General features: G+C 38.4%; 1 protein-coding gene across 1 annotated transcript; it reads right to left on the bottom strand.

Moving 5' to 3' along the window:
• Positions 1-14340: 14340 nt before the first annotated feature.
• SPRR1B (small proline rich protein 1B) lies at positions 14341-16262 on the bottom strand. The gene is made up of 2 exons (XM_045816742.1): positions 16114-16262; positions 14341-15018 (listed from the first exon to the last, which is right to left on the bottom strand). Exon 2 carries the CDS (start codon positions 14997-14999, stop codon positions 14658-14660), a length of 342 nt encoding a protein of 113 aa, XP_045672698.1. The 5' UTR covers positions 15000-15018; positions 16114-16262; the 3' UTR covers positions 14341-14657.
• Between the last annotated feature and the right edge of the window lie 587 nt (positions 16263-16849).

Raw genomic sequence — 16849 nt, 5'->3', positions numbered from 1 at the left:
GTGTGAATATATGTAGTTGAGTTACCACAATGCCTGGCCAACAATTAGCACTTGATAAAGTAACAGATCATTATCATCACTATTGCCATCACCATCTCCATCACTATCACCATGTCCATCACCATCACGATCTCCGTAACCATCTCCATCTCCATTGCCATCTCCACCTCCATCACCACCATCACTATCACCATTACCACTACCACTACCACCATATTTACTTCAGTGGGAAAGTGGCTAAGACATAATTAATTTAGGAAATAAGATTTTTAAACTTTATTTCCCTTTCAGATTCCGTTGTTTCTTTTCTAATTCACTTATATTTTTACATAATATTTCAGAAAAAGAGCTTTTAGAAATTAGTGGCATATTCTGCATAAAATTGTAGTCATTCTTAAAACATGGGTAGTACAGTGTAAAGAGAAATATTAAGGCCAGGCCAAAGTGCTGGTTCCTCTCCATCTAATCACTTGTTTCTCTTACTCCTGTCATTTTTGATCACCTCTGAAATTTCTTTCTTGAGTGTTTGATCTCACATTTAAAAAATATTTGTGTTTCCATGTTTCTTTAGATTTGAAGTTACTCCTTCCATGCAGCTTGTTTTCTAAGTGTTCAGCCTCCTAGTTAAGTCAGCTACAGAAAGAAGGAAGGATAAGTCCTCTCAGTATTTTTTTCCTTGTAGTCCTAACAGTGCACACTGGAAATAGTTAATTGAGGGTATATATTTGAGTAATATATAGCATATGTACATATGTACACATACTGATAAATATAGCACTATTTTTAAAAGCAACAAAGTCTTCATATGAAATCATACAATACCTGGACATGTTTACAATTAAGAGAATCTTCCTCTTCCTACATCCTCCACTCAGAAAGCTAGAAGTAAAAACTCTAAGGTGATTTGGCTGCTGATGGAAGGAGAGTCCCAAATTATAGCACAAGCCTCAACAGATTGTAAAGTGAATAAAAGTGAACACTGATATTTGAGAGTTGTTCCTACTCTAGCTAGTGTAGTTGACCTAATACAGAAATTCGTGCCTTGATGTGGAGTGCTACTACAACAAACCTTAAAAATGTGGCATTAATTTAGGGATATGGAGGTGGTTGGCAAGAAAACTAATGTGAAAAACTGGAAATATGGGGATATATGTTATTCAATGGCAAAATATTTACTGAAATGATTGTAGTAACCTGGGAGGCTAACCAAATATTGACTATTTTTGTATTCAACTGAGGATTTCCAGAAAGAAATATGTTCAGGAAATCATTATCTGGTTTGCATGCCCAAAATGTAAAGAATATGAGCCTGACAATTCAAATTTTTGCAGAATTATAAAATCTACTGTTTGTAAGCCCCAAAGACTAAAGATGAGATTAGATAGTTTTGAACTTTAAGTTCACTTTCCATTGATTTTAACAGCACAGAAAAGAGATAAAAGTGTATAGTTTTCCCACCTATTGTGAGATGTTCTGAGGAGTACTTCTAGAATGGGAGTAAAAGGCAGAAACTGTACTTGAACAACAATTAAAAAAATAAAAATAAAAATAAATGTTAAAAAAAAGAAAAGGACAAGATTGTGATTAATAGAACTCAGGAATCATGGGAAGAATACAATGCATCAGATGCTTAATAAGTTTTTCAGGATATTTTTAAAATTTTATTTATTGATTTTAGAAAGAGAGGAAGACAGACAGAGACACATTGATTTGTTTTTCCACTTATTTATGCATCCATTGGTTGATTCCTTTGTGTGCCCTGACCAGCGATTGAACCCACAAACTTGGAGTAACAGGACAATGCTCTAACCAGCTAGGCTTCTTGGCTAGGGCAGTTTTTGAGGGTATTGATGAAGTAAACTATGAGTCCAATTAAAATGCCTTTAATTTTTTGAAGAATATGAACAGCTTTCCAGCCCTCCCTTCTTCCCACACTACTATTTCAGATGTGGTCAATGTAGCTGACTAAAAAGGAATAATTTCCTGATGTATATAGAAGGCCCTCAGACATCAATGGTTAAAGGATTTTCTCTCTCAGAGAACAATATCAGACCTATTAAAAGCAAACAGGATAATTAATACAGAAATTCTTATACTATGCTGCTCTTTTGTATGATGATTTTCTTTCATCTCCTCTAACCCCCAGCTTTATCAATATATAATTGACAAAATTGTATACATTTGAAGTATGCAATCATGTGGCATTTGTTTACTTTATGAAGTGATTACCACAATCGCTTTATTTCTTTTTATTTTATTTAATTTTTAAAATATATTTTATTGATTATGCTATTACAGTTGTCCCATTTCCCCCCTTCACTCCCCTCCACCCTGTACACCCTCTCCCACCCACTTCCCCCCCTTTAGTTCATGTCCATGTGTCATACTTATAAGTTCTTTAGCTTCTACATTTCTCATACTGTTCTTACCCTCCCCCTGTCTATTTTCAACCTACAATCTATGCTACTTATTCTCTGTACCTTTCCCCTCTCTCCTCCTCCCAGTCCCCTGTTGCTAACCCTCCATGTGATCTCCATTTCTGTGGTTCTGTTCCTGTTCTAGTTGTTTGCTTAGTGTCTTTTGGTTTTGCTTTAGGTGTGGTTGTTAATAATTGTGAGTTTGCTGTCATTTTACTATCCATGTTTTTTCTGTATCTTCTTTTCTTAGATAAGTCCCTTTAACATTTCCTATAATAAGGGCTTGGTGATGATGAACTCCTTTAACTTGACCTTATCTGGGAAGCACTTTATCTGCCCTTCCATTCTAAATGAGAGCTTTGCTGCATAGAGTGATCTTGCATATAGGTCCTTGCCTTTCATGACTTGGAATTCTTCTTTCCATCCCCTTCTTGCTTGTAAGATCTCTTTTGAGAAATCAGCTGACAGTCTGATGGGAACTCCTTTGTAGGTAACTGCCTCCTTTCCTCTTGCTGCTTTTAAGATCCTCTCCTTATCTTTCATCTTGGGTAATGTGATTAGGGTGTGCCTTGGTGTGTGCTTCCTTGGGTCCAACTTCTTTGGGACTCTCTGAGCTTCCTGGGATTCTCGGAAGTCTATTTCCTTTGGCATGTTAGGGAAGGTCTCCTTCATTATTTTTTCAAATAAGTTTTCAATTTCAATTTCTTCCTTTTTACCTTCTGGAACCCCTGTGATTCAGATATTGGAACATTTAAATTGTCCCAGAGGTTCCTAAGCCTCTCCTCATTTTTTTGAATTCTTGTTTCTTCATTCTGTTCTTGTTGAATGTTCATTTCTTCTTTCTGATCCATACTATTGGTTTGAGTCCTGGTTTCCTTCCCTTCACTGTTGGTTCCTTGTATATTTTTCTTTATTTCACTTTGCATAACCTTCACTTCTTCCTTTATTTTGGGACCATACTTAACCATTTCTGTGAACATCCTGATTACCAGTGTTTTGAACTCTGCATCTAATAGGTTGACTATCTCTTCATCATTTGGTTCTGTTTTTGGAGCTTTTATCTGTTCTTTCATTTGGGCCATATTTCTTTGTCTTAATGCAGCTGCTATGTTATAACGGGTGGAGCCTTAGGTATTCCCAGGGTGGGGCAACTCACATTACTTGGTTGTGACACTGTATGTGGGGAGGGGTCGAGAGGGAACAATGCCACTTGCTTGGCTGTAGTTGGCTTTCACTTCCCCCACTATCTACAAGCAAATTTGGTCCTTCTGGTGCTGATTCCCAGGTGAGTGGGCTTGTGCATGTTCTAGGACCCTGTGGGTTCCTCCAGTGAACACTTCTTTGAGGCTGGGAGTTCTCCTGCTACCACAATCCCCACAGGTGTTATAGTCAGAGGTTTGAGGCTTTATTTCCCTGCACTGGAATCCTGGATTATGGGGTCTGTTTTGCTTCCCAGTTATTCCCCTTGGTTTATCTGTATGCAAATGTGGACTGCCCAGTCCTCCAGCTGCCACCTTGCCAGCCATGGTCTGACAGCTACATCCTCACTGGCTTGGTCCTCCAGTCGCTGCCTTGCCATGTGTCCTCTCTGCTCTGGCTGCCTATCTCCACCCCCACTTCCAGTCTCAATAAATGTTTCTTCTTTAACTCCTTGGTTGTCAGACTTCCATATAATTTGATTTTCTGAGAGTTCTGATATTTTTGTTTTTAAATTTGTCATTGTCCTTCTTCTGGTTGTGTGAGGAGGCAAAGTGTATCTACCTACACCTCCATCTTGGCTGGAAGTCTCCACAATCACTTTAATACATCCATATCCTCACATAGTTACTATTTGTGTGTATGTGTTAAGAACACTTTATATTGATCATGTTAGCATATTTCAAGTACGCAACATAGTATTATTAGGAATAGTTACCATGCTATACTTTAGGTCTCCAGAGCTTATTCAGCTTACAACTGAAGGCTAGTACCATTGACCAATACCTCCACATATCTGCCAACCCTCAGCCCCTGGTAACATTCATTCTACTCCTTTTTTAATGGGTTCTGTGACTTGCTTACACCCTCCTAAATAACCAATGGCTCATGAAGAAATAATGAGGGAAATTAGAAAATTGTTTGAGAGAAAACAAAATAGAAACAGAGCCTACTAAAACTTATGAGACACAAGTAAAAACAGTACATACTGAACAATTTAAGTCTGGAGACCTCTATATTTAAAAAGGAGAAAAATCTAAGATCAATAACCTTATAGAACTTTAAGAAAAACTATGCTGAATGTAATGATAAAGATGGAGATATTAATAATAGAGCAGAAATAAATAAAATACAAAATAGAAAAACAAAAGTATTAATAAACTAAAAGATGGTTCTTTGAAAAGATCAATAGTAGACAACTCTATAGCTAGTATGACTGAAAAGAAAAAAGACACAGGTTACTGAAATCAGCAAAGTGGAGGGGATATCCCTTGGCTGGTGTGGCTCAGTGGATTGAGTGCCAGCCTGTGAACCAAAGGGTCACCAGTTTGATTCCCAGTCTGGGCATATCTCTGGGTTACAGGCTAGGTTGGGTTACCAGTAAGGCATGCTTGAGAGTGTAACAGGGAGCAGCCAGGAGGTGCCCCCAAATATGGATTTGTAATGAGGTCCAGAACTCAGGGTGTCCAGGAAATATTAGAGAAAAATATATAGGATATCCTCACCCCCACAAGTCTGAGCTGGGGGATAGGATACATGGAGCAGGGTCATTGAGAGCTGTTTTGCACAGCAACAGCTTTGCAGCTAACCTCTAGCATGGACATTTAACATATCTACAACTTTTAACTGGTTTCATGGATATGTTAAATAGCTGTGGCCATGCTTTGAGCCAGGGAGATGGGAATGACTTCAATCCATGATGTAACTGGGAGGCAACTCCCCCTGGTTACAGTGCCTGTGTGAGAGCTTGGAGATGATTGGCTCCATGCCAAGGGGCCATGCCTGACTGGACTTACTATGGCATACCAGAAAAGCTGGAAGAATACGGGAATGCTGGCAGGTGTAACTGATTGTGGGAGGAATCAGAAATGGGGCTGCAGAGGAAGATTGGTGCTGGGATTTAAACCCAGGCATGGCAGCCATGCTGGATTTTTTACGGGGGGACCACATGGATTTGGTGAAAGGGGGGACCATGCAGCTTGGGGTGCTCCCTTTTGCCACAGGCTTAGGAAGCAGGAGAAACTTTGTTGGGAAGAAAAGGGGTGAAAGGACTCTTGCTTGTGGTCTAAAAGATGGTTATAACCATCTTCCCCCCATGAGAAGGTGCCACATGATTTTGGATTAAATGGAGATCACAGGGGTGACACAGCTAATGGCGCTGGGAACCAGGGGCTGCCTGAACCAGGGACTTCTACTTCCTTTCCTGAGATATGGTACCCCAGACTGGGCAGAGGGAGAAGAAAGGACTCTGTGCATTTATGGGTATTCTGAAGGACTTTAGTATTTTAATAAAGACATTAAGTCATTACTCTGAGTCCATATAACTCTTTGAATAAATAATCCCTTTCCTTTTCACCAATCTCTGGCATTGAGAGATGACTTTCCCTGGCAACAGGCAAGGTGAACCTAGTACAGGGCAGGGGACTTCTGGAGCAGAAGGATGGGTCCATTCAGTAATAGTATATCATCCTCCTCACCAACCCCCAATGTCTGTTTTGTAACAAGAGGCAACCACACTTTGATGTTTCTGTCCCTCACTTTCTGCCTCCCTCTCCTCTTTCTAAAATAAATAAATAAAATCTTAAAAAAAGAAGAGGGGATATCACTACTGATATTACAGAAATAAAAAGGGTTATAAGAAAATACAGTGAAAACTAACATAATGGATAACATTGATAAGTGAATAACTTCCCAGAAAGACACAAACTACCAAAACTGATTGATCAAGTAGAGAATCTAAATACTTATAAGAAATAAAATGACTGCATTAATAAAATAAACATTTTCCAGAAAGAGAAGCCTAGGCCCAGATGGCTTCACTGACACATCTATTAAGTATTTCAATAAGAATTTAAATTAAATCTTTTAAAACTTTTTTTAATGTAAAAAAGAAGAACTTAATACCACAGAATTCTACTTTTAAAAATGTTTAAGATGAGCCCAGCCAGTGTGGCTCAGTTGTTTGGAGCATTGTCTTATAAACTGAAAGGTCACATATTTGATTCCTATTGAGAGCACATACCTACATTTTGGGTTTGATCCCCAGTCAGGGTGAATGCATGAGGTGAGAAATCCATGTATCTCTTTCACATTGATGTTCCTCTCCCTCTCTCACCATCTCTCTAAAATTAATAAGCATGTCCTTGGGTGAGGATTAAAAAAAGAAAAATGATTAAGATGATGTATTTTATATATATTTTGTCACAATTAAAATAATTTTAAAAAGTGATAGAAGAGGAGACCTTTACCAACTCATTATATGAGGTCAGTACTACCCTGAAACCAGGCCAGAAAATGATATGACAAAGGAAGAAAACTACACATCTATATCCCATTAAGGATACAGATAAAGATTTCTCAATAAAATACTGCAAACCAAATCCATGATCATATAAAGAAGATTGTATACCATAAGCAGAGGGATTTGTCCCAGTAATGTAAGGTTAGTTTAATATGAAGGATCAATCAACATGATATACCATAGCCATAGAATAAAGGACAAAGAAAGACATGGCCATCTCAATATGGACAAAAAAAGTGTTCAGCAAAATTCAACAGCCTTAGCATAATGCTTTCCAGTTTCATCCATGCTGTCGCAAAGGGTAGGAGCTCCTTTTTTCTTCCTGCTGCATAAAATTACATTGTTTAAATGTACCATAGGTTTTTGATCCATTAATTTACTGATGGGCATCTTGGTTGCTTCCAACACTTGGCTATTGTAAATTGTGCTGCTATGAATATTGGGGTGAATGTTCTTTTGGATTGGTGTTTCAGGGTTCTTAGGATATAATCTTAGCAGTGGAATTGCTGGGTCAAAAGGCAGATCCATTTTTAGTTTTCTGAGAAAATTCCATACTGTTTTCCATAGTGGTTGTACTAGTCTGCAATCCTACCAACAGTGCACTAGGGTCCCTTTTTCTCCACAACCTCTCCAACACTTGTTGTTTGTTGCTTTGTTTATGATGGCCATTCTGACTGGTGTGAGGTGGTATCTCACTGTGGTTTTAATTTGCATCTCTCTGATAGATAGAGATATTGAGCATCTCTTCATGTGTCTCTGGATCCCCTGTATGTCCTCCTTGGAAAGTGTCTGTTCAAGTCCTTTGTCCATTTTTTAACTGGGTTGCTTGTTTTCTTAGAGTGGAGTCATGTGAGTTCTTTATATATTTTGGAGATTAAACCCTTGTCTGAGGTTTCATTGGCAAATATGTTTTCCCATACAGTTGGTTCTCTTTTAATTTTGATACTGTTTTCTTTAGCCATGCAGAAGCTTTTTATTTTGATGAGATCTCATTTGTTTATTCTTTCCTTTATGTCCCTTGCTCTGGGGGATAGATCAGTAAAAATGTTGCTGCATGAAATATCTGAGATTTTCCTGCCTATGTTCTTCTCTAGGACTTTAATAGTGTCACGCTAAGTGAAATAAGCCAGGCAGGGAAAGACAAATACCATATGATCTCACCTTTAACAGGAACCTAAACAACAAAACAAAGAAACAAGCAAAATATAACCAAAGACACTGAAATAGAGAACAGGCTGACAGTGTCCAGAGGGGAGAGGGAAGGGAATTTCAGGGGAAAAGGGGAAGGGTTTACAAAAACAAGTATAAGGGACACGTGGACAAAAACTGGGGGCAGGTGGAAATGGGAGGGAGGTGGGGAGGGGTGGGAGTAAAAGATAGAAAATTGTACTTGAGCAACAATTAAAATAAAATAAAAAAATTCAACAGCCTTTCATGGTAAAAATACTTAACAGACTTGGAATAGAAGGCAATTTCCTCAACCTGATAAAGGCCATCTATGAAAAATTCACAGGTGACATTAGATTCAATGGTAAAAGACTGGATGCATTTTTACTAAGATTAGGAATAATGCAAGGGTATGCATTCTTGTCACTCGTATTGAAAATTGTACTGGAAGTTCTAGCTTGGGCATTCAGCCAAAAAAAGAGAAGGCATACAGATTAGAAAGAAAGATATAAGACTACTTCTATTTGCAGATGGCATAATATTGTATACAAAAAATTCTAAGGAATTCACAGACACAAAAACTATTGCAACTAATAAAAAAGTTCAGCAAAATTACAGGATACAAGATCAAAATGCAAAAATTAATTGTATTTCTATACACAAGTAAAGGATAATCTGAAAGTGAAAGCAGAACAATTTCACCATGACATCAAAAAGAATATAACATTTGGGAATAAAATTAGCAACAGAATTGCAAGACACTGAAAACTACAAAACATCTCTGAAATAAATGAAAGAGGACAGAAGTGAAAAGACATCTTGTGTTTGTGAACTATAAGACAATATCGTTAAGATGACAATACTCCTCAAATTGATATATAGATTTAATACAATCCATTTCAAAAATCCTAACTGCCTCTCCTGCAAAAATTGATAAGCAGATCCTAAAATTCAAATAGAAATGCAAGGGACCCCAAATAGCCAAAATGATCTTGAAAAAAGAAAGCACAAAGTTGGAGGATGCATTTTCCAATTTAAAAACTTTCCAAAAAGTCACATTAGTCAAGACAGTGTGACCCTAGGATGATGAGAAAGTCAGAAACAAATTCTCATACTTATGGTTAATTGATTTTTGATATAAGTGGCAGGATAATTTAATGGTAGAAGAGTCTTTTCAGCAAATGGTGCTGAGACAACTGGAGATCCGTACACAAAAGCAGAAAATTGGACAGCTACCTCATGCTATATATAAAAATTAACTCAAAATGGATCATAGACCCAATGTAAGCATGGCAGCTATAAAACTCTCAGAAAAAAAATGTAAGTGTAAATCTTCATGACCTCAAATTAGGCAACAGTTTCTTAGCTAAAATGTCAAAAGCTCAATTAAAGATATAGGTAAATTAGGCCTTACCAAGATGTAAAAACTTTTGAGTTTCAAAGGACACCAAAAAGATAACCTGCAGAATGTGAAAGAATATTTGTAAATCATACACCTGATTCATAACTTTTATTCAGAGTATATAAAGAACTCTTACCACTGAACAATAAAATGAAAAATAACCCAATTAAACAGGCAAAGGATTTGAATAAACATTTTTTAAAGAAGCTATACAAATGGGCAATAAACCAGTGAAAAGATATTTGCTATCATTACTCATTAAGGAAATGCAAATTAAAAAGCCACAATGAGATACAACTGTATATCCACCCCAGTGGTTATAATAAAAAGACAATAACAATTTTCATTGAGTATATGGAAAACTTAGAACCCTCTTACATTGTTGGTTGGAATGCAAAATGGTGTAACTACTTTGGAAGACACTCTGGCAGTTCCTGAAAAAGTGAAACCAGAGTTACCATATGACCCAGAAATTCCACTTCTAGATATATAATCAAGAGAACTGAAAACACAGATTTATGTAAAACTTGTACATGAATGTTTACAGCTGCATTATTCAGAATGGTCAATAAAGGGAAACAACCCAAATGTGCATCTACTGATAAATGTGATTTATCCCTACTACAATATTATTTGGCAATGAAAAAGAATAAAATACTAATGCATGCTACAACATGAATCAACCTTTAAAGCATTATGCTAAGTTAAAGAACCAGACACAAAATGCCACATGTTGTATGATACCATTTACTTGCAATGTCCAGAGCAAGCAAATCTATAGAACCAGAAAGTAGACTAGGGCCTGCCAGGAACAATAGTAAGCAATAATGGGGAGTGACAGCTTAACCATGTGGAGTTTGGAGGGGGGATGATAAAAGTATTCTGGAGTTAGATAGTGGTGATGATTATACATACACATATACTCTGTGAATGTACTAAAAAGTACTGAAATGTACACTTTAAAAGGGTAAATTTTATAGTAAATAAATTCTATAAAAAGACAATAACAATTTTCATTGAGTATATGGAAAAATTAGAAACCTCTTACATTGTTGGTTGGAATGCAGAATGGTGTAACTACTTTGGAAGACATTCTGGCAGTTCCTGAAAAAGTGAAAAAAGTTCCTGAAAATTCTAACTCAACAAAGCTAAATTAAAAAAAAAAGAAATTAAAATTGGCTCTTTTACAAGCATACAAGGGGACAGAGAAAAACCAGAATTTTAAAGACCTATAGGGTTGAGAAAGTTGATTACCTCTAGGTACTAAATAGAAAAAGATAAAATTGAGAATGATTTTGAGAGAATTAAGGCCCAGGTTTTCAGTCAAGATTAAATTAAGACAATGCCTTCCCACAAAAAATTATTTTTCCAAATTGTTTCAAAAAGTCTATAATCGAGAAAGAAAGGCAAAAGGAAAAGGAAGCATACAAATGTTCTCTGGGAAAGAAATTTGAGTATAGTTATTGGCATATACAATTGACTGGAAGCAAATAGAAGTTTACAAAGTTTTTGAGGAATCATATCTCCAAAGTAACCATAGCCTAGATTTCAAACAAAACAAAACAAAACAAAACAAAACAAAACAAAACAAAACAAAACAAAACATGTTTCCAAGAGTCTTAAAACCACACTTGGTTAGAAAGTGAGGGGCAAAAATGACCTAATTAAGAAAATCTCAGTCTGCAACACACACTTGAGATTTAATCATGTAAATGGAATAATCCTAACAATGGCAGAGTGATGAATAAAAAAGGAAGAAGGAGTTCCTTCCACTGAGCCAAATCAAGAGCTTAACACAGAATTTCTATCATTTCTGGATGTTGAGATGGGGGAAGATTATGGCTTGACAATGCTATCCCAGCTGTATTTTAGAAGACTAAGGCCAAGTTATAGCCATTTGTTCTCCATTATTTTTTCTTGCATATGGCAGTTTCTATTTAGTTTTCCAAGATCTCATCATTGGATTCTGGGTAACAGAAACAAAAATGGTTCATTTGTTTATTTCCTAGATTGCTAAACCAATAGGAGCTATAGAAAGACATGATAGGGAGAATGCTATATCACCAGAGACTCTGTGCTTTGAGCTGGATGGGGCTAAGGGGTTGTTCCCTGGGGACACTATATTCTGTTTATGAGGCAAAAGAAGTAAATAGATAGGTGAGGACCAGAAGGGTAGGCACTGGCAGAAATTGAAGAGCTCACTGTTATGTGTGTGTTCCTCTGGGTATACCAAGAAACTACATTTTTGACTTTGTAAGGTATATAGGGCCATGTGACCAACTTCTACTCAAGCCAATAAGAACAGAAAGGATTTATGTTATCACTTATTCCAAGTGGATGAGAGCAGGACATATTCTTTATGTTCAGTCTATTTCCCTGAATATGCTCTATTTCCTTGTTGTTGTACCTGCATCCAGAGGAGGACAAGGCACTCAGTGATGGTGAGACCATTTGAAGAAAGGAACCTGACTCTCTTTATGACTGCATGGAGCAAAATCCTTGCCAACCCACAATGGACTTGGACACAAGTAAGAAATACTTTCTGGACTGAGCCACCAAAATTTAGGGCATGTTTGTTATAGTTGACTAATAAATAGTATGGTTAAGACACATTATTTTATGTTTGTTTGACTAATTGATTTGGTGCTAGGTGGCACTGTTTACTCTGTTATGATAGTGGACCTTATCTACTAACTAAACAAGAAGACATTTTGGATAATAAGACTTTTAGGTAAACATTTTTCAAATAGACTTTAAGGAATGAAGTCAGGTAAAAACAGTATGATCAAAACTATCACAATTGCTTATGTTATATACCAAATGCTCATGTTTTTTTCATTATTTCATTTTACAATCTAAAGGAAAATATGTGTCTTTTTATACTGCTTCAGGAAGTTTTTCTTTGTCTTCCAGTAATATAAAAAGAAACACACTTTTAAAAAATCCTCACCCCAAGATGTGTTTCTTTATTGCTTCGAGAGCAGGGGTGTCCAACCTGCGGCCTGCAGGCTGCATAAAGCTCAGGATGGCTATGAATGCAGCCCAACACAAAATTGTAAATTTACTTAAAACATTATGAGATTTTTTTTTGTGATTATGTGTTGCAATGTCACATAAAATAAATGTACATATGCTCTTGCTATTTGTACCCATGGGTGCACAATCATGCCTTATTCATGGTGGCACCTATTTGGTGGCACCTACATTTGTGAGCAACTATTTTCAAGAATGAGACACATTAAGAGTAAAATTAGAACCAAAATATCTGATGGTCACATGGAGAACTCTCTGAGACTTGCAACTACTTCTATCAAACCAGATATTGATGCACTAGTTTCTCAAATACAATGTCAAACATACCACTAGTTTTATGTTGCCCTCTTTTCTTTTACTTTTATAATAAAAATATAAAAAACTATCAGTGATGTTTTATTGTTAGATATGTACATTTTCTATATTAATGATCACAAACTTGGGACCTGCTTGATGATTTTAAAAGATTATCAAAAGGGTCGCTGCATAATTAGGGTTATTATGTGAAGACTTTTTTGCTTATCTGTGGTGGTGGATATCATGAAAATTATGCATGGCTTTTTTTTTTTTTTTTGCTCATCAGTTTTCATTAGTGTTTATGTATTTAATGTGTGCCCTAAGAAAACTCTTCTTTTTCCAGTGTGGCCCAGAGATGCCAAAAGGTTGGACACCACTGTTCTAGAGGGGGAGCGATGGAGGGAGGGAGAGAGAGAGAGAGAGAGAGAGAGAGAGAGAGCGCAGAAGGGAGGGGAGGGGAAGGGAGGGGAGAGGAGAGGAGGGGAGAAGAGAGAGGCATCAGTGTGAGAGAGAAACATCCTGTATGTGCTCTGACCAGTATGTGCCCAGACTGGAAATTGAACCCGCAACCTTTTTGGTGCATGGGATGACACTACAACTACTTGAGCTACCTGGCCAGGATGAGAAACATACTTTTGATATAAATCTGAATATGAATAAATACACATATATATGAATGCATGGTTGACAATTTTACCATGTTTCATTTCACTGTACACATTTTTATACTCTAGGATGGAGTGGTAGGTTTTCTAGTTCTCATTTCCTGTGCTTCCTGCCACACTATATGTGAAGTAAACAGTTTGCAACTTGGGATGCAGTGGATCAGCTTGTGTGTGCTACTCTGGAAAAACTCCTAATCTAGCATGCATGGGTGTGTATGTGTATGTGTGTTTGTATGAGGGATTAGGCAAGGAGTGAAGTACACTACTCTAGACAACTGTAAATGCCCTAAGGCAAGAACTGTGAATCCTCATTCCCTTTCTGGCAGAGTGGGAAATCAGTGAGTGGGACAGGATTGATCGAGATAACAAATGTGGAGGCTGTGAGGCCTTGTGTATGTTTGAGAAACTGAGTCACAGGTATCAGAAAGAAATGAGTGGAGAGGAGCAGAATCACATATGTAGGGAGAACATCCCTTGAAATAAACAGAAATTAGCTGGATAAGTCAGCAGTCTGAAAGCCAGGTTTAGGGCAAGGCACTGAAGCTTAGAAAGTCAGTCAGAGTCAGAGTCAGAATCAGAGATGACAGGCACTAATTAGACTCCCGTGTGACTCACTGAGTTGCAAGAGAAGAGCCCTGCTCCAGCCCTGGATGCCCAAGCAACAGCCTCTGGGTGGCATTACAGAACCTCCCATTGCCAGCCCAGGCAAAGTCAGTGGGGAAAACTCCACACCCACCTAGAACCAGGATCTGAAGTCTCTGAATGATACCCTTCCTCACCAACCTGTCTGTGAACAGGTCCTACTTCATAAGGAAAAGGAATGAAGACGTTAAGTCAGACCATGACACACACAGCCAGGAGTGAAATTGAAAGTACATTTAATGGGGGCAAAACAGAGCTGATCCACCTGTTTTCATCTTAAGTCCCTCTTCAGATGAATCCTGAGCAGCTGAAAACTAAAGTTCTAAGGTACCAAGACCATCAGCCTCATTCAGAAGCTCAGAGGCCCGGAGTGTTTGGGAAGGAAAGCTTCATGGCACCTATTTTTAGGGTGCAAATGAGGGAAGATTTTGACTACTGGTGATCGCATGCTAATTGCATGGCAAATGGAGCAGTTAAGCAGAATGGGAGAGGGTATTCAGCATTCAGTGGTGGTGGCCTCAAGGGTATGGGCCACATTACTTCTGCTTGGTCTGTTGAACTGGTGCTGGAATGACTGTTGGCTCTGGGCATGGCTCTGGAACTTTAGGGTGGCAGGGCTCTGGCACCTTGGGGTGGCATGGCTCAGGAACCTTTGGGTGACAGGGTTCTGGCACCTTAGTGTGGCATGGCTCAGGAACCTTTGAGTGACAGGGCTCTGGCTCCTTGGTGTGGCATGGCTCAGGAACCTTGGTGTGGCACGGCTCCTTGGTTTGGGGGACACATGGTTCCTGGGGTGGAGGTTGGCAGGGCTGTTTCACTTGCTGCTGCTGGAGCTGGGGGGGTGTGGTGCAAGGCTGCTTCTGCTGGTGGGAACTCATGCTTCAAAGGAGGCTGGGCCTAGAGATCAGAACAGATGGTTTAAACAGGGATTAACTAGGGAAGAGGCCATGTTCAATGCCACTTCAGTTCTCCTAAGAAGCAAAGGTTCTCCTTCCTCTCCCTTTACCACTAAGAACACCTCGATGATTTCTGAGCCTTTGAACAGGGGGAACAGAAAGGCAGTTCGTTCTGCTCCACTCAGGGTCTCTCCCAGTGCTCTCTTTCCTCCGGCACATCTTAAAACCCAATTAGTAAAACAACACAACTGCAGGCTCTTGGCAGAAATGTGAGAGCACAATATTGGGATCACATGGAAATGTGATATTTGAAAAACAAACCCCAGTAACTTCAGTACCTCACATATTTCTGATAATAGAATGGTTCATCACCTATAAGATAATTACTGACTTTTCTAGAACCCCACATAATCCCCTCTCTAGCCTCACTTACACCCTACTCTGCCTCAAATGTTTTCCTCATTCTGCTTGTCCAAAAATACTCAGCCACCATGGATCACAGATTACCTCATATGATGCCTTTGGGAGGAATTTCTAGAGTAAGTCTTCTAGAATAACTTCTGTCCCCAAACTACCACAGCCCTTTACTTGTCCTTATTGCTTCATGCATGTGACTTTCTACATAGCATTTTAGCTTTCCTGCCCATATCTTATTTTCCTTTATAAATTGTAGTTTCATGGAATAAATTCCCTGTTGTCTAAATTGTTTTTAGCAGATCAAGTGCCAACATAATAAATTCTCACAAAACAATTTGGTGAAAGAATACATTTCTCTGTATTAAGGTTATGAATAAAGAAATAATTATAATGTCACTGTAAGTTCTACAAAGCATAAGGTAGCAGGACTTATCCTGCTGAGAGTCTTACACAATCCTCTTCTCTCTGGCAAGAACTGATGGGGCAGAATTGATAACATCTTAAGTACCTTCAAGCCCAAACTGTGAAAACTTTCAAAACCAAGTTATTTCTACAGGCTATAACTCTGATAGCTGAATTTCAATAGTAGGGGAAAAGACAGCAAAAATAACAAGGAGGTTTCAATAAAAATAAAAAAACTCTGAGTGAATGTTAAAAAGTTCCAAGGAAAGAGACTCACCTGGTGTGCAGAGAAGAGCAGACTGCGTGGTCACTTGGATCTGCTGTGGTGTCCCCAGCCAACTGGCTTTTTATAGTGACTGATACCTCTCCCAAGGAAATGAGATTTTTTTGAACTGCTGTGTCTTAATTATTTGCTGCCAAATGTGATTCATCCCAGTCCCCTCATCTACCTGTTAGTTCAGTTTTTGTGATGAAACCACCTACTTGACATATTTTTGGCACTTGCTGACTGACAATGATGTCACCTAAGCTTTATCCCCACTGAGGGTCCTTTGCACCCAGGTGTAGTGTTTACGGTAAGGGTGGTGTAGGATGAAAGGTAAGAGGAGGAAGTCCTAGGGCTACTGGAACCAGAAACAGCCCTGTTTCCTGCAGCAGTAATCCTTGGCACTGACTGGGCTTGTTGAATTGTTTAGTATTGGAAATGGATGTGGAGATAAAAAGTTGTTTCTGGTTCTCCTGGGAGGCCAAGGGCATGGTTGTATGAACTTCCCCAGGTGGTAAAAAGTAATACTTCTGTTTATCCATTCCTTAACCTACCCAGGTGTGGAAGGGGAAAAGCAAAACCCAAATGATTCTTTTGGACCTAAAATCCTTCACTCCAAGAGAGACCTCAGAGTCAACAGAAGACAGCATGGGGACCCTGATCATTGATGGGGATGCTGATGATTGAAAATTTGGGAAGATGATCAGGTTGAGCAGCCCCAGAGGACCTTGGCTCTTCTACCCATCCA

The sequence above is a fragment of the Phyllostomus hastatus genome, unplaced genomic scaffold (assembly GCF_019186645.2).
Source record: "Phyllostomus hastatus isolate PE091 unplaced genomic scaffold, TTU_PhHast_1.1 phas_scaffold_216, whole genome shotgun sequence".
Lineage (NCBI taxonomy): Eukaryota > Metazoa > Chordata > Mammalia > Chiroptera > Phyllostomidae > Phyllostomus > Phyllostomus hastatus.
This window is presented reverse-complemented; position numbering and strand designations above follow the sequence as displayed.

Coding starts and splice junctions, on each gene's coding strand:
- SPRR1B (XM_045816742.1), bottom strand. CDS start 14,999: ATGAGTTCCCACCAGCAGAAGCAGCCTTGCACCACACCCCCCCAGCTC.